This window comes from Pezoporus occidentalis, unplaced genomic scaffold (genome assembly GCF_034315485.1).
Source record: "Pezoporus occidentalis ecotype Australia unplaced genomic scaffold, CSIRO_AGI_Poc_V1 ctg116, whole genome shotgun sequence".
Taxonomy (NCBI): Eukaryota; Metazoa; Chordata; class Aves; order Psittaciformes; family Psittacidae; genus Pezoporus; species Pezoporus occidentalis.
Genome location: NW_026912951.1, coordinates 727,893 through 751,686, shown reverse-complemented (window position 1 = coordinate 751,686; position 23,794 = coordinate 727,893). Strand labels below are relative to the sequence as shown.

General features: G+C 36.1%; 1 protein-coding gene across 2 annotated transcripts in view; it reads left to right on the top strand.

Annotated features, from left to right (window-relative positions):
- The window catches only part of LRMDA (leucine rich melanocyte differentiation associated), a 677,461-nt gene that overhangs the window by 1,873 nt on the left and 651,794 nt on the right, over positions 1-23,794 (top strand). For both annotated transcript variants that reach the window (XM_062639160.1, XM_062639150.1), the window contains exon 2: positions 2,008-2,108. In XM_062639160.1, coding sequence (XP_062495144.1) covers positions 2,008-2,108 — 101 coding nt within the window. The remainder of the gene's footprint in view (positions 1-2,007; positions 2,109-23,794) is intronic.

The following is a 23,794-nucleotide window of genomic DNA, read 5'->3' as shown; positions in this document are numbered from 1 at the left end:
GGGAAAAGCATTCTTGCTCTCATTTCTCAATGATGACATCTCTGGATATGTACTTGAAAGCTCATACTCATTCTGAGGGTATTTGAGATGGATGCAAAAGGAAGAATACTGAATTATGTACATTTTATTGTGTTCTGGGTAAGTTATTTTAAACTGAAAGAATAAAAATGAAGAAATGTTATTCTTCTATACCATTGAAGTCTTGTTTTATATCAGATTGATGAAGGATTAAATAGAAGAGTGGGGAAATGACTCTTAAAAACTTGTTCAAAAAGGCTAATTGTGTATTGCACTGCTGTCAAGTCGCTGCCAGTAAAGAGAGTTATTGTGTATCTGAAGCAATTTCATGTATGTGGATTGTAGAGATCTGAAGTTGACTGCACTTGGTGTATTTTGTCTAAAAATAAATCTCTTTGTTTTAAATTTAAAAAGGTGCTTGTACTGTTAGTGTGCTGCAGTGGACTTTGTGGAAGTAAAATTCCTTTTACGAGGCCTCAGCATTAAAAGGTCATGTCAATGATATTTCGTCTGCAAATATGCCTGTGAATAATGTGTTTGTACCAGATGTGCAAATATATTTGTATATTGTAGCAGTTCAAAGGCTTTTGAACATTTTCTTTATTTTGCCTCTGTGTGCTTTAAAACACATTTATATGAGCTTTTTTTTTTCTTCAACCTCTCTTCTTGTGGAGCTAGAACATTTATGGCCAGGTAAGTTTCTGAAACTGTGAATGCAAGTCAGTCTCTTGCTCCTTCTCCATCACTCCTGCCTGTGTGAAAGCTAGGTAGTGATCTGTTCTCTTGCTGAGTTTCTAGTTGCTCAAGATGGTCTTGCACTCATGGTGTTAACAGGCATCACATTATAGTAATTTGTATTTCAACGTGTTACATTGAACTAAAAGCATAATCTAAAGTATTCTGTTTATGTGGTGTCTTTCCAAGGATTTGCAAGCATTAAAGAAACCTGTCATTCAGTGGAGAATGAAGAGATTCTTGTATGCATACCTGCATGTGTGTCATGAAGTGCATCGTAGGTGTCTTGGATGAAAACTGGAGGAACCCTCCCCCCATATTTATTTCAATAAATTCTGCAAACCAGTTTGTTATGTCCAAACCATTAGGATGTCAACTGGCCAGACTACTCACTTTTTCCACTTTGTCCTTATTTGTTAAAGTTGTGTATGTTTTGTAGCAGAATTTATTGCAAGAAATTATTAACAAAGGGAAGAAGTTGTTAAACTGAGCTTCAAGCTACCTGTTTTCTGCTCATAAAAATTATTTCACTGTTGTCAGCTTTATCTGTTGAAGTTATTGAACAAAATGAATTAAATGGGATGCAATATAGTATTATCAGATTGCAGTAATTTTTAGAGTGTAAGAGTGGGATGACTTGCAAAAGTACATATTGTCAGTCTGTTGTGCAGAGGAGTCTCTATTTTAACAGAAATTGAAATACTATCAAAAATACGTTTGACTGATTTTTTTTTTTTTTTTGTATATTTTTCAACTGACATCTTTTAGACCAATGGGATGTGGTCTTGGATTTGGCTGTATATTAAATATTTAGATAGTAATAATATCTTGCAAATAGTGGTCTAACACAGTGTTGAAATCTACTTAACTAGCAAGGTGCCATGTAAGGGCAACTAAGAATTCTTTAGCACAAAATCTGAAATGTCAGTATTTGTGCTGAGATTTTGAACATTGGGAGGATGAACCGATATAGATGTATTGAATTTGGCTTTGTGGGCATTCTTTGAAGAAATCACGCCAAAGACTTCTATGACAACACAGCAGAGAGAATAGAACAAGTTTAGTGTTTTAGTTGTAACACAGATGATTGTAGCAAAGGGAAATTGTGATAGGTTCTATAGCAATAAAACTGATGTGGCTTAAAGTTGTAATGAATATTTACAATACTGTGTGTTGTCATTGTCTCAATGAGACAGAATCTGGACAAAGAACTAAATAATCCACTTGTGTTTTCTTTTTACTTCCAATTCTCAGGTGTCCTATATTAGTCAAGACTGTGAAGAAATTCCAGAATTCCTAGGAAGAAAATATGGACATATGGCAAAAAGGCTAGATCTTAGCTTCAACTTGTTAAGGTATGTGGCAATATATAGATTTCCAAGTGCAGTATGGGACACCAACTCCAAAAGCAGAATATGCATTTATTTATTTATTTATTTAAAAATTCAAAGTAGAAGCATACATGTATGTTTCATGCATTTAGTAGTTGATAAGTGGACAACCCTGTTTTATAGTCAGTGTTTGTTTCCTTTTCTTGTGCATTTGGGACACAAATAACCAGGTGAGTCTGGAATTTTCTCATGTTAACATAAATGTCCGGTGAGGAGCCTATGGTTTATTGTCTGCTCAAAATGGAAAATAAGCATCATTACCCGAAGAAGTGAAGAATGGGATCAAAAGTGATTTGTTCTTAAACAAAATACAAGTAAGTGTGTGCTTCACTCCCTTCTTTTTATTTGTAGATCTCTGGTTATTACCATAAATAACCAGAGATTTGTAATAGTCTTTCCCCAGGTGATGTGTTTTTGTTGTTGTGGTATGATTTTATTTTTGTGTAGTTAAGTCCTAAGTGCAGTTAGAATTTATTTTCATTATTTTAGTATATGGATTAAGAATGCTGTAGTATTCCCATTAGTTATTACAATATCCTTTTTCATGTAATCCTTGTGAAGAGAGAAGGTGCTAGTTTTTGGAGTAACTGCAGTCAACTTTTGATGTAGGATAGCTTGTTGTTTAAAAAGCATTCTAAGGCCAAAAAACACATTTGGTGAGGGAGTTTTGTTGTTGTTTTGTGTTTATTTTTCTTTTTTAACTTAGGAAAGCTAATACTAAATATAATGAGAGCAGTAATGGTGGTTTTTTTTTTAATTTGAGCTGTGATATACTAAACATACAGAAACTGTGAATGAAGCATTTATTATACAGTAGCTGTTCAGACTGGTCTGCACATATATATGAACAATGCATATTATATAGACAGATCTAGAATAAATGTCATAGCCTTAAATGAATATGAGTATAGAAGTGGTGTCTTGGGCAGCTGTTGAAGCAAGTGTAAACAGTAAGATCATTGTCATTTTCTTTAAGCAAATATTATTGCTTAAAAAATCTGACAGTGCTTTAGTACAGTGATGAGGTTTATGATTTTCATCAGTGAATGTTTAATTTTAAAAGTTTAGTATGCTGTCTTCAGTGGGGGAACTTAGTGTCTACTCTTAAATGCCTACACTTTAATGTCTTTAAGAAGGAGTTTGGTTTTCTAGAAAAACCTGGTATGTGTTAGTAAAGGCATAAGTTGAGTGAAGAAGACCAAGGGTGATCAAAATATAGAGAAAGATAAAGAGAATATTGTGCTTTGCTGGCACAGTAGTTATATGCAGTAAGCATGTTAGTTTTCATTATAATATGATTCATTATTTAATGAGAGTGTGAGTTCTTTTATAAGAAAAAAATATTTCAGTGGTCACTAATTTTTTAGCCTGTATTTAAGCCAGAGAAATGCTTAAATACTCAACAGTTGCCACCTCTCAGCTTTAGGCAGTAAATAGGTGCTTACCAACCATTTTTAAAGTTGTTTTGCATATAATAGGGTGTCTGTGTCCTGTTCTCTACTGATGAGTGTATTTTGGGAAGGAGTTATCCTTCTGTAGCAGGCAATAAATTCTGTTATGTAAAAAAAGTGCCAATTGAATTTCTGACCATATAACAATTGCATTAAGAATTTAAGAAATTGAGCATAGAAGGAAGTTTTTTTTTTTTGTTTTTGTATATGCAGTCATGTTATTTGATATTGCTATCATGGGTACAGTTGCTTGGAGAAAAGCGAGATCTTTGTTGTAGTAACATGTTCAGCTTTGGGGTCATTTGGCAGCAAACTGACAGTGGTGTCCTTTCTGAACCAGAAGTCATGTGCAGTTGTAGACTTGCAGCCTTTACTGTGCTCATACACACATGCTTATCCACATAAGAGACCCTTATCAGAAAGACTTATTTGTACTGCACGATACAGATGTCAGAAAACTTTCTTATGCAACTGATATAATGTAATACTTGGTTGAACAATTGCTCCAGTGAATCATACTGATTTTGATACCATTGTAATATAGGTAACTTCGTTTCAAAAGTCAGAATAGAGCCAGGTAAGTTATTTTGCCATTTAAGGCTTTCCATTTTTAAACAAGCCTCTGTATGTTTAGAGGCTTGTCCAGATACGCTCGAAAAAGTGTGGAAAGACAGGCTGATGCTCTTAGTAAAAAGTAGGAAACAATTAGTCAAACGTGCTGTATTTTGTGATTTGCATGCAAACAACTTTTGCCAAGCTTGTCCCTTAATAAGACTTTTAAAGAGATGCCATTGTGTTTTTCTGGGAAATTCAGTTTGTTATTTTGTACAAATGAAGGAGTTTCTTCCCCTGTGGGTTGTGAAGAAGATAGAGCCAAATTCTTGTCAGTTGTGGAATCTCCATCCAGGTGGGTGATACTCAAAGCAGAAGTAGACAAAACCCCAAACAACCTAATCTAATTTTGAAGTCACCCTGCTCTGAGCAGGGGTTTGGTTAGATGACCTTTAGATGCCCCTTCCAGTGTAGAATATACTTTGATTCTGCAGCATTATTGGTGTGGCCATCATAAAATGGACTTAGTTGTAACAGCTTTTTCGATTTGATACTGGTAGTGCTTTTCAGCTATTTTAGAAATGAGTTATTTACACTGAGTCTTTTCCGTAAGGCGTGTTTCAGGAGCAGAGGTGTTTTGATTTGGAAATCTGCTCCTGAGTCTCTCGTGGCAACTGTATTTGATAGCCTTTTCTAATAATAGAGTGCTGTAAAGGCCACTGTTTTGTTTCATAACATGTGGAAAGCATTCCCTGGTTCCCATGTAGTGAAAGAGTAGAGTATGGGAAAGAAAGTCACTGATGGGGCAGTGTTAGGGTTATGGGAGACTTTGCTGAAAGAACAAAGGTAAATAATCATCACTGGTGAAGGAAAGAAAGGAATAAGTAAATAGGAAGGATGTAATGTAGGTAGGGAGTAGAGATTTGTATGAAGAACCAAAGATTTTTTTTTTTTTTTAATTCATCTTCCTGCCTTGTGGAGAGAAAAACCCACCTATTTAAAGGTTCTTTTATTTGTCCTAGTAACTTTCTTTGTGCCAAATTTCTTCTTTCACATTAAAGGCTAAATGCACTCCAGTGCTTGAATAACAGATGTCAGTGGTTTTGTACAAATAGGTGCTATGCTTTTATAAATATCTACAGTTTGATTCACAGAGAAGTCTATCTTCTGATTTTGCCCTCAGTAGTTTTAAACATGCGAGTTGTTTTTGTTTTTCTCACAGAGATTTCTTCTGGATCTAAGCTATGAAGTGAAAGGGAGAGTGACTCTTTAATCTTGGCCAATGAGGAAGGATTAATCCAATAATCGCGCTCATGGAGATACAAATATCTCTTCCCTCTCTCTAGGGTGCAGATTATTTCTGCTAGAGGCATGAATAATTTGCACAGTGTGTGCTTGTGCATATTTTCCACTGTCCCCTTAAGAGGGAGTATACATGAAAACATCCCGTTGAACTTTAATCCTAGTCTGGAATGATTCTCCATGATTTTTGTGAGGCTGAGGCTTTGTAGTATCCTCTCTGTAGACTAGAGATTGTTTGTATTTCCCTTCTGCCTACTGTTTTCTTGCCTGGGGGAATATGCAACTGGCAGCTTGAAACTGGTCTTCAGTTTTACAGGGCATGTTCTTCTTTGTGCTTGAGTATGTGAAAGAGAGGCCTTTTTATTTTATTTTCTTGCCACCTTCCCAGTGCATGCAGCAATAAGAACAGGAAGATGAACAACAAAAGGGAGATGGAAATAAAAGCCAGAATTCAAAACAAAGCATGACATATTTTTTAAAAGCCTTTCGATTGATCTTTATAGCGTTTTAAAATGTTGAAGAAAATGCACTATTGTTAAAACTTTTTGATGGTTTTATTTATAAGGTAGAAAAATATTTTCTCCATAATTGGGTAACTCTTAATCGTAGCAATTGCATATTTATCAGTGTGAGGGGCTGTTATTAATGTAGCTGTCATGCACAAACACATTTCTGCATTAAATCCATTTAGTATGTGCATTATTCGGTCTAGAATGTCACCAGGACATCAAAGCCCCCTTAGGCATAAGAGCACAGTGCCCTGCTGTGGCTGCAGAAAGGGCTTGATCAATAAATGTAACATGTTAATGCAGAGCAAATAGAATAAAAGATTTCTTTGACAAGACATGAAAAATCACCTTGTGGCAGCTGGCATGGTGATGCCATTTCAGCGGAGACACTAGCAAAGTTGATCTGACAAGTAAAGAGGAGAGATGATGGTTATAAGGTGCTTTTGTTTCAAACTTCTTTCTTGACCTGTCAGGTTTTGAAGGAGCCTGAATGGCCCTTTTTTGTCATGTGAAAATTGTAGTCTTAGGCAGTTATGAAGCAGTTATCTCTTCTCAAATTGTGAATGCTGCTGTTTAATTGATTCACTTAGCATTTGAAACTGTCACGCATTAATAATTGCTAAATCCTGTAGATACTGCTCCAGTGTGTCATGCTTAAATGTGTAGTTATCAGAAAATTAATATCCTTAATGAACCGATGCTTTCAAACTAGCATTGCATGAAATCTCTTTCGCCCTTTTATTTGCTGAAGGTATATCAGCCAGTTTTCAGAGAAACCCCTCCCGACAGTTATGTGGTTTTATTTATTTATTTTTTTGATGCCCGACAAATGCCAGCTTTGCTTTGGGTACATAGTGTGCTCAATGACAATAAATATAGTAATTATGCTGGAGTTAGTAATTAACATAATTATAGTCAATTATGACAAATACAGTGCAGAGCTAAATAAATGAGGGTGAGAAATTAGCAAGCTAATTGATTTACCTTACTTGCTGCTTTTTCTTGCAACTAGCAGTTGGAGATTTTCTGCAGGAGAAAGAGCGTGGTTTACAAATAGCTGATTGTGTTTTGAAATGATTCTGTCTTATGGCTCTCACTCCTGTTTCTTTTACACTGAGGTGAAGAGGATTGAAATATGGGGTAGTGGTTAGAAAGAGAAAGGAGCTGCTGATCTGTCCTCACTGAATGCTTTGAAGGAAAATATGTATACCTGCTTTAATTTTAGATGCTACTTAAAGTATTGAAGGAGTAAAGGAAAAAAAAAGAGTCATGATTCTTTACAAACAGAACACCTTGCTACAGAAATTTTGGTCATATATTTTAATCCCCTTAGATGTGGCCTGAATTACCTAAGAGACATCTATCTATCTGCTTATTGACATAAGGGGGATCTGCAAAGCTAAAGAAAGAATTCAAATTGTTCAAGTAATCCAAGTGTGTTGAAACAATATGCCCTTGTTCAGCCATCAGTTTCAATAATTTAGAACCACTGGACCAGCAGAGATGCATAGTATCATAACATTTGTGCACATTATAATTGCCTGTTTTGTTTCAAGATGATTTATAGTATGTTGTCTGAAATAAGTGTATTGGAGCTATGCAGTTAATCTATTTCACTCTCCTTGTTTTTTGTTTTTTTTTTTTTTTTCAAGCATGACCACAGTTTACTATGTGAAAAGGGAATTAATATGTTTAAGTATTGAAGATTTTGTATTGCTTTTTTTTTTTTTTAAAGAAAGATGCTTAGTAGGAGCTGAGATTTTTTTCTTGCTCTAAGAAAACAGTGGTTTACAAATGTTTGTAAATTTTGCACTTGAAATAGGTCACTCCAGGTAAATGGAGATGTATTTAGAGGCTTCACCGAAGAGATACTGTTTTCTATCAGTAAGAAATCTGAAATGTATAAATTCTTGAAATTTTTTTCTCCTACTATTGCAGTAACGTAGCAAGTTCAAATTAGTAGTTTTGTAGTTTGAGGTGGGTATTTAAAGTTTTCCTGTAAGCGATGGCCTACAGTAAGTGCAAGATGCTGTTTTTTTAAGTAATGTTGAAATGCAAAGAATGTCTGAAAATAAATGTACACTAACACTGCTATGAGTGGTCATTCTTTAGAAGCAATTCAGTTGGAAATCAATTTGCTAAATGAAATATTTATATACAAGGAATCATTTAAATTTAAAATTCACAGATGTGGTGGTCTGTCAGATGAAGTTTTACATGTTTATTAATCACTGTGGACTATTTTATGCATAATTGTCATTCTATTACAATAACTATGAAATAGTCTTACCCTACTGGATGGACTGAAGACAAGTGTGATGATGGGTTCACTTTCTACATGGTAATACCTAGGGAGTAAGTAAATCTTTGTAAGTGTATGTCTACTGTAAAAATGGAAGGAAGAGTATCACCGGTAACAAAAAGGATTTGAGACTTCAAATATTAATTCTACTTTTGAGAGTTGATAGACAATCAAAACTAAATCTACTCTTTGCTCTCTTCTTCCCCTTCTTTTCCCTCCTTCCATGCTTCCTCCCCTTTTTGAAAAGTGTCATTTCAACAGGAACCAGGTATGATCTGGGTAATGTATAAAGAAAGCCTTTTCTCCCTTTGAAAACTTTGAATAATCTTAAAAAATGTTACTGAGATATACCTTGTCTTGCATATAGTAGCCATGCAAGTGTTCCATTATTTTGTCACCTTTAAATGTGATTACAGAATATTTGCCTTTACAAAGTACTATATTGTGTGTGTTTTTTGTGACTTGTGTATTTTCCTGGTATGTCTTATTTGTGGTCACTGGTTTATTGTTGATATGAAGGGACAAGTGAATGACTGATTTTAAGAATGTCAGATTAATGGCTTATGAAATGTATTTAAATATATCACTGGTTTGAGCATGCTGTGCCAAGGATGAAAGCTGGGTGTTTTTTTTTTGTGTAAATTATTTTTCCAAGCTCAGTAATACGTAAGGAAAAACTTAGAGTAGAAATTGTATTTCAATCTCATACTGGTGGTTGTTGTCTTCTTTAGTCCCCTCAGCCTCTCTTTTTGTCCATTGATCCTTGCTTGACTTTTTATGGCCACATAGTCACTAACGGACTGTGAAAACACTGTAGTATATATACCTCTGACCTCCAATGCTAGCCATTATCCATTGATTTACTGTATCTGACAGATCAGAACATAAGATTGTTTTCTGTTCTGCTTTTCTCAAGAAGGCTTAATACTGTGGAAGGAGTTTTCTTTAGAATGTATGACGTTGCAGAATTGGGCAAAAGCTTGTACCTGAACAAAATGGCTTGGGACCTGGGGATCAGTGTGTGTTCATATTGTATAGTTGAGAAGTCTTGGGGGGTTACTAGAGCTGTTAAATCTGGTAAAAATGTTAAACATACTGAACAATTTAACATGAAGTACAGTAAGGTTGTGAGCTTGAAGTGTTACATCCTTAAATATAACTAATGAATATTGCTGTGATGGATGATGAAAGTTGTTGTTTTGTGACATCTGTCTAAGGGGCTGTTACAGTCATGAGTAAAGGTGAAATCTGTACTCCTGGACAAAGGTGAGTAACAAACTCCTTGGACTTGAATAGAGATTGAATGTCATACTAAGCATCCATTGACTGAAGGCTGTTGATAAAGACTTCTTGACTGAGATGGAGCATTTCCCAGTGAACTGGTGTTTGCATCACATTATTTTATTTCTGTTTGAGCGGGAAGTGAGCTGCTTTCTCTTGATCTGGTTTCTTCTGTGAGATGGAAGTTGGTTTTTGGAGTGACATTGGATGCTAAATGGAGTGATGTCGGAGGCTAAATCTGCACAATCTGCGCTTGTTCTCTGGGTACCTGGAGGGCTTAATTCACTGGTGCAGTCAAGCCAGCTCCTCTTGTGAGAGCTGTATTCGTAAACAAAAATTATTTTTATTTTGAATTCTGTTCTGAATAACAGAAATCTCTGTCATATTGAGAGAAAATCAGTTAATAAATGAAAGACTACCACAATCAATGGAAAGTATTGGCATTTGGAGGAGAAATAGTTCAAACTGCTTGTTTTAGTTTTCAAAGAATATCAATAGATTACAAACACTCTTGGTGACTTTTCCTGCATAGTCCATGGTTATCTGGGTTTTAAGACTGAGAGCCACTTCTTTAAAAAGAGTACTGGGGGCTAAAGAGAAGGGTGTGATGAAGTAAGTGTAGTAATCAGATGGACTATTCCTATTTCTGACTTCCTTAATCTCTCTTACTCTAAAACAGTATTTCTTCATCACTGCTGTTGTGAAACAAGAGCGAAGGACTGCAGGAATAGCCGTTGTCTGAGGACAAGGAGCTTGACTGGAGGGAAGAACCTGCATTAAGCCTGGATCTATTGTCTATTTCTTTTCCTCTCTGTTTTGCTGAAAGGTGTCTTTTCTCCCTAATGCAGTACACAAGATTCGCAGCATCTGGTTGCAGATGTAAAGTACTTAACTAGTTTTGCTTACCAGTTACTGAGTAAGAAGAATCTCTGTCCTCCATATTCAACAAACCTGCTGAGTGGTTATGGTACAAATAACTAGCTGGCATTTTGCAAGTAAAATCCCTATAAAGCTTCTATTCATGCATTGCTTGTTTTTTACGTGTTGTTTTGCATGGTTTGTGCCATTTTTGAGATCCTCCATTTTACGTAAACCATCTTTACATAAATTATCTTTGAGGTGATTTCTCAATTTAAAGAGACAATCCCCAAAGCCTTAGCTCATGCAAGTGTGAAGAATGAGTAGCATAGAAGTGCAAAAGGGCCATGCATTTTTCTCAGGCTCAGGAGCCAGCATGTCAAACCAGACATGCTATACAATAATTATATTGTCTTTAAGGTCATAGTTAATGCAGTGTTATAGCTCGGTTGCGAGCTTTACCCATGAGCTGATGCTGGCAGTTATGTGAATCTGCAAGATTTTTATTTCTGGTTTTGTTTTGTTTTTTCCTAGTCTTTCTTTTTCACCATGCTTGCCTGAGTGAGTTGGAAGATCATTTCCTTTCTTTATAATTTTTTGTCAATTTTTAACTTTATTTGTCCACCAAGTCTATAAGTGGTAGCAGTGAACATGCTTTGCATAATACAGCCATAAGAGTTTGTTCATTTTTAGCGCCATCTTACTGCTCATGTTTGTAGGAACCCTTGCTATGGTGAAAGACTGTAGAAATCACTTTTAGAAGAACATAATTAAGAGATGTAAAATATCTAATGTTAGAGAATAGTTTGTAATCCATCCAAAACTCAGGGGAGTGGATAAGGTCTTACAGATTGGACCAGATTTGAATAGCTTCTCTTCAGGTACTTAAGTCTGTTGTTTTTCCTGTGGTGTATGAGCTGTATTGGTAGATAGTAGTACTTGAACATGTGCACACCTCCAGTTAATATTTTCATAGAAAGCATAGTGTGCATGGGATGCTGTTGTTGGAGTAGTTTACTGGCATTTAATGTGTTGTCAGTCCAGTGGTGAGTGATGGACACTGCAGGTTATGAGCTGTTTGGCATAGATGCCAACTCCCTGTGTTTGGGCTTGGTGAAGTCAGGCTCTTGCTCTGTCAGTATTGTTGCACCAAAGATTGGAGTGACAGTGCAAGACTTACTACTTGTCAACTCCAAACAATTTTTTTTTTTTTGTAAAACTAACCTAAAAGGCTGTGGGTTTTTTTGGGGAGGGATTTTTTTTGTTTTTTTGTTTTTTTTTAGCATGAAGCTTATGAGTTCCATTCTGTCAGGTAGTTCATTTTTGTATAATGCATTGGACTAATGCAACCATTTTGAGTACGTTCAGTCCTTAATTTTTGAATTTGCATTAAGTATCATTTTTCAATGCTTGATTTGATAGATATTGAAATATGAGGAATATATATAGTTAAAATATAGTTAGTGATGTTGAAAATGTGGCTCATGTTTTATGAGCTAACTCTGCATTTCCCATTTGGTAGTTGGGCCAACTACTGCCATTTGTTCCTTGTGAATATGCCCAATGGAAAGACAGCATAGTGCTCAATGTTTGTAAATTACATTCAGAAACATGAGCTGTCTTTCCCTTAGAATGTTAATCTGTGATCAGACATGCTGACAGGGAACTAATTTTATGAATTTAACAGAAAAGCTACCTATTACCTATGTTCATTTTTAGTAAAGTCATTGTTTCCAACAATTAATTTGAAGATCAAAGTTAGCATATGTATTATTTGGAAGAGGCACTTGTGGTGACTTAATGACTGCTTTAGTAATTAGTTTAGATAGTTATTCATCATGAGTATTTTTTTAATCTCTTCTTCTTTTCATGATTTCAAGACAAGTATATTGTAATTTTAAATCCTTAGGTTTTTGGGAGCATCCAGTTACATACTTGGAGCAACAGAGAAGCTTTTAATGACTAGGATATGACTAGTGAACTTTCATTTCTTCTACAGTGGTTTAACGTTTCTGTTCATCTATGTTTGGTCTCATTCATTTTTACAAAATGCTAAAATTATTCCATCTCTTGAGTGTAAAATCTCTTAAAGCACAAGGAAATGCTGCACAATTGTCCTTGAACCATTTTAAATGTTACGTGTCCAAGACTTACTTTACTTTAATTCTGCAAGGCCACATAAGCACTGGATGAGGATGCTGCATTTTAGACTCCTAGGACTTTAAAGACCTTTTAGCAGGAGAGGAAAGATGAAAACCTGACCTAGTTACATAAGTGATAAAGTGTACTACTTATTTTAAAGCACTTACAGTCTGAGGGAAAGGTGTTGTAGACGTGCCAGGGAATAACAGTGTATTGAATATTCAGAAAACTCTGCTTCCAACACAGTTATGTTAAGATAATTTGACAGTCCAGTGTGTGGATATTAAAATTACAGCCACTCAAGGATCTGAATGCTTTCTTTTTCTACCTATTATCTTGCATTTAATATACGCTCTGTCTTGGACAGTGGAGTACTTTGGAATAGCACAGAAACAGTCATGTGTGAAGGTGATTATGTTGGACTGGCTTTGGGAAAAAATTGTCAAATACTGTTTTTTCTAAGAAATAGAAACTAGCCAACCAAGTGAGAGGCTGTGTATGTGGCCAGTTTCCTTTCTTCTCTCATTCTGTACCCTCCTTTCTTCCCACTGCTTCCAGCTCCTTAAATCCACAGAAGGCTGCTAAAGGTGCTGATGAGAGATTTGGGTGCAGGTGCAAGATGAGGTTCTTGCTTTCTTGCAAATGCTCTCGCTTTTGTTCACTGTATTGCTTGTAATCAGGAGCCGGGCATTAGCTAGCTCAGCTGTTCCTATACAGTATTGGTTCCAGTTCTACCAGGTGCACAATTAGTAAATTGTCTTCCAGCCTAAGTGAGAAATGCCAGAGTGTAGTTCAATTTCTTTCACTGTTAATTATTTGGCTTCCTTTAAATAAGTCATATCAACAAATGGTTTGTTACTAACACTAATAATAGGGCTTTTGAAATGTGGACATATCTCTAATGAGAATCTATCTCACCCCATTTAATGTGGGCCACTACTATGCCACCAAATTACAGACTCCTGTCACTGCAACCACAGGTGGTTTGAAACAAGAGCTTCACCTGCATTTAAATTACTGAGCAACAGAAAAGAAGTTTCTGAAGTTAAGGAGACTAATGTGTTACTGTAGATTTTATTTTGACCATCATTTGTCTCGCTTTCTACTTATTGGTCAATGGAGGAAGAGAAGATGTGTCTGTATTAAGCTGAAAGTGAACGGGCAAGTGTTTATTTGTGCATTTTAGTACAGCAGATGAAAATCATGGTTACTTTAGCCCTAGTATTTGATACCAAGCTAAAAAGGTGACGTTAGCTTTAAGGTACTGGAACTTTTTTTTTCTTTCTTCATTTTATTTCTTTGTGGAGACAGAAATGCACTGGAAGTGGGCAGAAGTGGGCAAAAAAAGTAGCACTAGAAACACTTCAAGGTAGCTGGTAGTTATAAAGTTGATACTTGTATTTACAGCATGGTCTATTGTATAACCTGGAGTGAATAAATAATTCCTGTTTTGTAAAGAGGCACAATAGTGTTGGAACTGGTCAGTAAGCTTCATTGTATACATGGAAGCATCAGATATTTTGGGTTCTGTACCTTTTATCTAGTGCAGTATGAGGTCATAACTAAATCAGATTTTCTGAATGATTCCTTGACTGCAGATTGCCATACAGCTCTCATTCTTAGGGGAACAAAAAAAAAAGAAGGCGGCTTTTGCGTGTTGGTGAGTGGAGCGAAACCCTTCAACCCTTTTTGCCACTTGGAGAAAATAGTAGGTATTTCCTTTCACCAGATTTTATATGCTGAACACAACTAAGATCTTTGAATAGATGTTGAATAGAAATAACCTGATTCATATTATAGATCACATTCACATCTGTGCATGTATGTAGAAAGCTCTATGCTACTCCTTTCCATCCTGTACAGGTCTATTTTTCTGCAGTATTTTAAAATCTGTTCCTTGTCCTTTGCTTTGTTTATTTATTTTAAGGCCTTCATGTCTTTTTAAGTGATCATTGAACAGAGAAAGTAAATTGCTGTTCTGTCAATGGTGAATCCAGCTAAATCAACCCCAACTAGTGTATGAAAAACAAACAAACAAACAAACAAAACCCCTGCTTTTTCCTCATTGGTGTCTAGCTAGCAGAGTGTATGAAAGAGCTTTGACCCCAGAGAGCTATGCATAATAGACTCGTTCCATACTCGTGTGTAAATAGTGCTAAGGCTCCAGGTGTAAACTTGACAGTACTTCTCAGTGCTGCTTAACATTGTAACATCAGGCTTTTATGTTACTTAAATATACTAAAATATACCCTGTTTAAAACTGCAGGTGCTGCTACACTTCTACTAGAGCACAGTAACATTTGCCTTAGAAAAACTCTGAGGCTGGTGAAAGAGTTAAGCAAAGCAGCCAGAAACCATTTTCAGCTTTTACTTTGCAGATACAACCTTTTAAGCATACCTACATTTACCTGCAATGGCAATCGTTTTGCATTTTAATGACAAATCAAGTATGCTAACTTGCATTTGAAACGAAAGTGCCTTAAATGTCTCTGGCTGTCAGAATGAGATGTTAGGAGCTTGATGAAAAGAGAACAAAGAAGACAAAGTATGAAGCCTAGATACAGAGCAAAATGAAATAAAACCTTGTATGGCCTGTCAGGGGTGTCAGTTGATATTCCTATCTAAAGCACATTATAGTATTACTTTGCAGCTCATAGCTTACTCATCTGTCTTTTTTAATTCATCACATTCTAGCCCACATCTTTTAAGTCCCATGTGTCAACAATGGAAGAAATCTGTTAATTGACAAATGAGTGTCACAAATGTGAATTGGTGCCTTTACATCAGAGGCAGGTAGTCTCTGTTGTTTTTTGTCGGCTCTATTATTGGTATAAGCCAGTGTAAGACATCTGTCTTTACCAGAATGAGAGATGACAGCCAAAGAAGGGCTGTCATTGTTTTAGTGCATGTTCATTCTGCTGAGATACTGTATAAAGATAAAATGTCAGTTAAAAGAATATGAAAAACTATCGGGAGGAAGTCCTTAAATTACTTGGGAAGGGGATCCGGGAATTGGTGCCAGAATCGAAATCTGAACGTTCCAGTTTGCATCTATCACATCAATTTAAAAATAATACTTTCTGAGTAACTGGGTCAGTTTATAAGGCATTTAGGAAAACGTTATGTTGTGTTGGCATAATTAGCTCATAAGATGGAAGGGAAAACATACCTCCACAGGATATGAGTTTATTACAAGTTCATTTTTCAGACATGTATAGAATTGTCTCAATAAAAATATGCTGTGTAGCATCTCTGGTGTTGATTTGCATCTGTTTTGAAATATTGAAATTGCTCCTTTCCAATTTCTTTTTCTGTTATAGTTCTATTTTAGATTGATGAATAACATAATGAAATAAAAAGCATAGCCAGCTGTGAGTTGATGAGACAATTAATAGGAAGAAAATTATTAACATAGTTCTGGGGTATCTAGAGGGTGTACAGTATGCAAAAGTTACTCCCAAATCACTAAATCCCTTTATTGCAATAAATGACTTTTTAATATCAGATAGTGAAAAAGAGAGGAGGAAAATATTTTAATGGAGGAGGGGGAGAAGGAGAATAGAATAAAAATGTCATGAAAGGCTGCCATTTTGCTTTTATTTTAGACCAAAAGTCATAAGAAAGACAGATCAGCACGTAAATCTTCAGTATCTTTGACAACCATATGCTATAGGTGCTGCACTACCCTCCCTGTGTGCCCACCTCCTTCCAGAATGACCTGTGACTTGATTCTAAATGACCTTGTCTGGACTTCAGGGCTTTTGAGGACTGCGTTGACCAAATCTGGTGAAGGACTAGCTCTTGATCTGTGAGACTGGCTGCACTGAAGTTTCAAGATGGATGTTTCTGAAGAACAATTTACTAGAAGTCTTAGTTTTAAAATTACTCTGTTTTGCATTTTAAATAAAGCTGTTAATGTAGTAGATTTTAGAAGTTCTCAGTTTTGATAGTACTTACTACAGGCAGAATCGTTAGTCATAAATGTAGTATTTTTTTCTATAGATTTATTTTTAAAAGTTTGATTCCAGCAATTAGTTGAGCAGCACAAAAAATGTCAAACTGATGTTTCCCCTCCCCTCCCCACCACCTAATGTGGGGCTCTCAAAGTTTGTCTTTGGTAACTGTGTTTATACCCAAGCTGCCTCCTTGCTGGTTTACTACAGTCTGTGTTTAATGTTGACTGCAGTTTTAATTCTTGAGACTAGCAGCAAAGTGAAATACTTCTAATAGGTGCTAGTAATTTTATGGGTCTTTTGTGTCTTAGGGTTGAAAAAGCTAAGAATGAGTAACATATAGCTTCCTTTTAATTTAAATCTTTGCATAGGGGTAGATCTTCCTTTAAAAAAGAATGCTAAGGGAGAAGGTGGTTTGCCTTATTAAATCCTCCTTTAAAAAACAAAATCAAACAAGTCTTCAAAGTTCTTTGGAATTCATTTTGCTAGACATAATTATAGAAGAAATGAAATTTAGGAAATGTTTGCTGCTTGTATACTAAATTTATGTGCCTAAATTGAACAACTGTAATTTTAATAGTGTGTTCTCAATTTCAGTTTCCTTTGAGAAGTGGAAAGACAACATTGTCTCCGTTTTACAAATGGCAAAACTGAGATGTGAAGAGGCCTTGTTGATAAACTATAGATGACAAAAATATTTTTCAGTCCTTCATACCAACTTTTATAAACTGCTTCTGCATAGTAAAAAAAACAGATGCATTGTAGACATGGAAGAATTTTTTTTTTTTTTTTTTTTGCCTTCAGGGGGATCAGGATTTTTCTCATATTTGTTCCCTTGTGGTTAAATAGAATTAGGTATAGAATTAGAATATAGGTATAGAATTAGGAAAATAACAACAGTAACAACAAAAAAGATGTGGACTGAGACTGTATCTTCTACTTTTGGTGGGCATTCTTTCTTTCCTAGCTAAAATTAGGAGATGATCAGTGAGGATAAGTGGGAAGGACAGATCTCATCTCTCTAGAAGAAGTGAGTAAACTTCATTGTGAAAATTCATGTGTGGGAAATACCATTTGAGCTAGTTAAGATGCCATCCCGTGCCATTCCCAGTGTTTACTGCAAGATGCTGGGTAGAACCTACAGGAAACGTTCAGCTTGGAGAATTCAGCTGTGGGAGCATGTGTTTGTATGCAGTATTGTCACTGTTACATTAATTCTAGAAAGGGAAGATACTGGCATCTAAATACAGAAACTTTGCACATGCGTGTGCACGTATCCCCTTGGTGATTTCCCCTCTCCCAACTGCCAGCTGTCATACAGAACCTGAAACGGACAAAAATTTATTGGGTAATATTTAGAAACATGTCAGTGGGAACGACTGGATCTCTGATTTCAATTATCACCTACTAAATTTAGGCTAATGTAATGCATTTGTAGACCTGTTGAATGCACTTGACATCATGTTTAAAATATTTGAAACTGCATCGTTTTTTAATATCATACATTGACCACTTTCTTTTTTCCTGCACACATCTGGTGCATGGCAGCAGGCATCCCATGTGACCTATAAAAACTTCATTTGTGCTAGTTTGAGAGTTTCTTTTTTCTTTTTTTTCTTCAGGTAATATTTCAGCTGAGAAGAAGAAAGTAGTCTGAGGCTACAATACAAAAATTGGCTTAATGAAACGCTAAGATCTGTAATTCACCATTTTCCCCTCTTTGAAATCTCTGTCTAAACAGCATTTTAAGTTTTATTCCTATTGTTTAGCTTTATCTTTTCATTGAAAATCCTTGGGATTTAGGTGCCTTGGTAACTTGGTGCTCTTAAAACTATTTTAATAACAATGTATTTTAATAATAACAGCAATTTTAATAACCTATAGTCACTCTTTTTTTGTAGAATGATTGGGTGAAGTTTCTATTGTTAAATTAGCAGAGATTAATGTTAAAATTCAAATTACTTTGAGTTCTGCCTTACTCTGTGAAGATTTTATGTGCTGACAAGATTTTATTTATTTAGGATTATTGAGAGGGATCTTTTTAAAAAATGTTTAACTTTTCAAGTATTGGAATACTTTGTTCTAGTAGTGCAAAATAGTTTTCTGTCTTGCAATTTTGTTTTCTTTCCCTACCCATCGTTCTCATACATACTAATTAAATTTATATGCTGATGTTTTACAGCTCTGAGCTTGCTTTTTAACTAATGGAATGCTAACTGTTGAAGACATTTGCTTGGTAGTACTGAGTACTAATCACAGCTTTTAGTTTGTTTTTCACAGTTTTTGTGAAAGTATTGTGAGCTTTTAGAGTTGTGTCCACATCTGCATTCAGGTAATGTAAGAAACAGAATAATCTCCAAATATGTGTAGGCGACTTTGATTAAATTCATTGTCCACACCTTGATAGCTGCATAGACAAACTTAGGGAATTCTTGAGGAATAAATACTCTCTTCCTTTAAAGCATGATCCCAGCTTGCTTGAACCAGTTTTGCTTTGTTGTGGTTTCTTATGTCTTGGATTATATTTTTCAGTAGTATTCTCAGTGGTGGTTAGCAGGTTCTTTTTCTTCTTGCCTAATGCTTCCAGACATTCTTTAGCTGACATATTCTTAAGAATCTCAAAATTAATTTAAATTGAAATTGTTATAAAACAATTCTGAGCATGTTATCTGTTTCTGAAATACAAGTCAGAATAGCAGATGTTTTTCAAAAGGGTATTGGAAATGTGCCTTCCGGGAGAGGAAAATGTCTGGAAGATTAAATTTCAGTAAAGTTGGACTCAGGTCTTCTTTGGAATGGGTAAGGATCCACAGTCTTACTGATGATTTGTTAATTTCAGAATTGCTAAGCGCATTTTGGATGCAGGAGCAATTTCCTCTGATGCTTATTTTCTAAGATTTGGTTTGGTTTTGATGTGGAAATTGTCTGTGATTCCTCAGAAATTCTTCAAGCCAAGCATGGATGCAAATAGCATCCAGTAATTGCAAGGGATCTACATAGTGGCTTTATGATGTAATTGAAGCTCTCATAGTAAAGGAGCAGTGTTTTCTGTTCTGATTTAAGATTGTCCAATACAAGCCTAAAACTTATCATTGATCACAAGTCACAGAAAATGCTTACATAACTTTATTTAATCCAGGCTGTATATGGGCTGTATTTATCTTCCTTTCATAGAGATACGTTTTTTCTCAATGGAGGATTCCTTTAACATGAGTCCTACAAGGTTTTTATTTTTCCTTGGATGTTTGAAAAATGAACCTGAGGCCTAATAAGTCTTCAAAATAACAAACAATTCAATCATAAACTAAGAACAGACTGTTTTAAATAGCTTGCAGATCTTGCCTTGCCCTGTTACGTATTTCTGTAGTAGTTTGCAACCTGATGTGTCGATGTTGTTCTGTACCACCAGTTCTAACAGGCTTTGTTGTCCCTACCAGAATGCTGAGATTTTGAAAGAGTGCAGAATGGGTATTTCACTTGTGTGTTTTGGCATGTTCTAACGATAGTATATTGGTTTACAACCATAGGGGACTCATCTGCTGCTCCTTTTTTGCTAACCTTTCTGATTGCTCTGTACTCAGTTCTTCTTAAATCACTCCTGTGCTGCCTAACTGCCACCTTGGATGACCCAGTTTTGGACAGTTTTTCTGGCTTCCATTTTATTCCCACAAATTCTCCTAATCTACATGACTGCAAGAATGTTTCATCTGCTTTCAGGTATCTTCGCTCGCTTGATAGTGAGGTGTGCGTAGGTTTATACAGCAGCTGACTGTACTTCTGTCTTTTGTTTAAATCAGTAGAACAGTTACTTCTCTTAATACATCAAAATGGAACTTCTTCACAAGTATGTGTTATTGTGCTTATTGCAAATCTGTTGTAGGTGGTGTACCTGTTGTCCACTTGCTATGTCAGAAGAGCGTACACATTCTTGAGGACCAGAGAGGGGAAAAAGATAGTGTGTGCTGTTCTTTCCTTGTTAAAGCTGATATACAATTAATATAGAAAAGTCCATGCTGCAGTCATGAACTTTAAGCTAGGAGGCGCAGGAATTTTTATATTGCATTATCAGAGAAATAAAGTATAGTTTATGTATTTGTAGAAGAGGAAGGTAAATACTGTGGTATTTACTATAATCTTTAAGCTTCAGCAGTAGTAAAAGTCTTGAATTGTATTAAACTGAAGCCTTATTTTAAAGGCTTTGTCGTATTTTGCTGTTACTTCTCATGAATGCTTCATCAAGCATCATAGTTTTGTAAAGTAATTTCTGTGTAGCAATCAGAAGTCATTGTGAAGAACTGTAATCAGAATAAAAACCAGTTTATACTTTGTGGGCAAATAATTATTAGTTGACTAAGAAGAAGCAAAAAAACATTACACAATCTCATGAAAGCCAAGAAGAAGGGCCAAAAGTAGAGAAAGCTGAATGCTTGCTTATCTTTGTTGTTAATATATGGTTTTCTTTCAGTTCATGACTTCTGAACTGCACTGACTTCATTGCTGTCCTTCTGTTGAATGGTCTGAATGTCCTTCTGGCATAAAATAGGTTAATCCTTGTTTTAAATGTGAACAAATGTACATTTACTCCACTGGAGAGGAAATGAGACAACTACAGACGTTTGTGTTTGGAAAGAGTAGAAAGGAGTTTTATATGGGTATTGCCTTTGTATGTTGATAATGCTGTCTGATGCTTTCTATTGCATGACTCCTACAGGAGGGTGGTGGTGGGTTATGTGAAGACAAATGTTTTGGGAACAAAATGGCCCTTTTTTGCCAAAGCTGGAAGAGGGTTCTGGCTCTTCTATTTTATTCCCCCCACCTCAAAGAATTTCAAGAAAACCGCTGACACTGACAAAAGAGGAAAAGATGATTTATGATGACAATGTATTACCCAGGCAAATTTGTTTTGAGGAGGGTTATTTTTTATGGTGTGTCGAAATAAAGAAAATGTGAATCATTCTTGAAGGAGTATTGGTTCAGTTCTTTTCCCTTATATCACCACTGCTCTATTTCCACTTTTCTACTTTGGCTGACTTTGGGGGTCTTACTATTAATGCTAGTTACAGAAGGTTGTTAAACAAGTCATCTTCAATCCTTAAACATAGTTGCTTCATGTGGGCTGATGTTATGCAAGAGTAATCTCTGCCATGTGGCTGGCGGCCATGCCCAGCAGCTACTGAATAGCATTGGTACTGATTTACTGGCTCCAGCAACATTTCATTGCAAACTTTATTTGGAGGTAGTAAATTTCCTTTGCTGAAGAAATGTAGCAGCCTCATCTACTAATGGAAGTTGGTTGTTTTCAAACAGTATTTCATTTATGACCTAGTTAAACTGGCCCTTGCCTATCAAAAGCTGTGACTAAGACCAGGCACAGTATTTGTTCAGGTGATGTCATCAGCGGCAGTGAAGAAAGCACATGAGTAAAATCCAGATAATATTCCAACTTTGAATAGGTTAAAAGGAAAGCTAACTGTTACGGCTAGGTAGATTACTCTGGTTTTACAGATCATGCTAGTCAGTAAGGCTAAGTAGGATGTGAGTGATGTGAGTGGTGGGAGGTGGGAGGAGGTGGGAGGAGGTGATGACTCAGTGTAAGTCTTAGACCAGCACTTGAGCAAAATTCTCAGCCCAAGTGGCCATACCTGGGCTGAGACACTGTGGGACCTGGGAGGTCAAATGTCTGTTGGCTGCTGAGGGTAAAAATGATTCCAAAGAGGAGGATGTCGTGAAAACCTTGTAAAAGCCTTTTCCTTTAAAAGTTAGGTCAGAAATGGATATTTATGACTGTTTCATGAAGTTCGTTTGGTTTGTCATAGTTCTTAACTCCAAGGAAATACAAAATATACAGAAACAGTTGTGGAGATTACCAAATTGGGGTTTAACAAATCTTGCTTGATCGTTCCATAGTCAGTACTAGTTACTCAATTGCACTCTGCCTAATGTCTGAGGGCCCAATGAATTCTTTTTACTAAAAGAAAGGTAGCATAGACTTAAGTAGCTGTTTATACAACACATCTTGTGCTTAGAAAAACAAAACAAAACAAAAAGCCTCCAGTGGTACAATCAAATTGAAGCTGTGTGATGCTTGTATTTGTACTGAGCAATCCCTTGCTTTGTGATTCCCCTGCCACCTCATCATGTAGATTGGACCTTTGATACAAAGTAAGTATCTAAACCTTTTCCTATTATGTACCCCTCTGAATATGTCATGCATTTATTTGCCTTTCCAACTAATGCTGTGTTGAGGAGGGGTAGGGTTTGCAGTGGGATATGGCCTTTGCAAAAAACAGTTTGAAACTTGAGAGATCTCTGTTGCCTCAGGCAAGATGCTTCCGATCAGTCAGAAGTGCTTTGCCACTCCAGAAGCACAGGGAGAGGAAGGTGCAGCTGTCTCCACAAAAGCAAAATATGGAGTCTTATAGGTAAGTGGAAGCTGATCAGCAAGGCAAGGGCTTCAGGCTCAATGTGAATTCCTAGCTAATTCAGTGCAAAGCATTGACTCTCTTGCTTTAACTTCTCTAGGAGTCAGTGCTTTGCAGGGAGCTGAGAGTTAACGTGTAGTACTTCATTTCTGTACAAAACAAGTGCTGCCTTGCACCTGGGAGTCCTATCCCTCATTTCCCCGCACTTTGAGCGGTGGTATGATGCATCTTTCTTTGTAATTCTTGAAAAGTCAGTTTGATTGATTTTTATGTAATATGAGTTAGGACTTAACCTTCCCCCAGTCTCCTTTTAACCTTGTGAGATTTCTCTCTGGTGTTCCTCCTCCTCCTATTTTGAAATAACTAAACTCTTGCAGTATGAATGGATTTACACCTCAGCTTTGGTAAGTATTTTTGAAAAACATGGAGAAACTGATGCTTGCAGAAAAACTTTGTTTCTTTCTTGAGGAGACTGTGAGTGTTGTGGACAGAGCTGTGAACACTGAATCCTTGCAAACTTGCAGTTATCCTGTAACTTTTTCATCAGAATCAATATAAAGACTACACTAAAGTTGGTTAAAAATCCTTTCGTCATCCACAGAAAATGTGACAGCATAGCAGTAGTATAGTTGGTCTATACTATACTGCAGACTGACTTGACACCTGAAAAGATGACTGCTTTTTCCTCCGGTTAAGTGATAGGCATACAGTATGTGCTTAACCACGTTCTTAATTGTTTTGTAATACAGGAATGGAGTGAATGTCCTTATGTGTTTTGCTGAGTCAGGATTTTGGTGGATTCCTGTACTCATGTTTCCTGGTGTTAACTCTCTGTCAATGTTCGTTCTTTCTCTTAATAGTGATAAAGTCATAAAGCA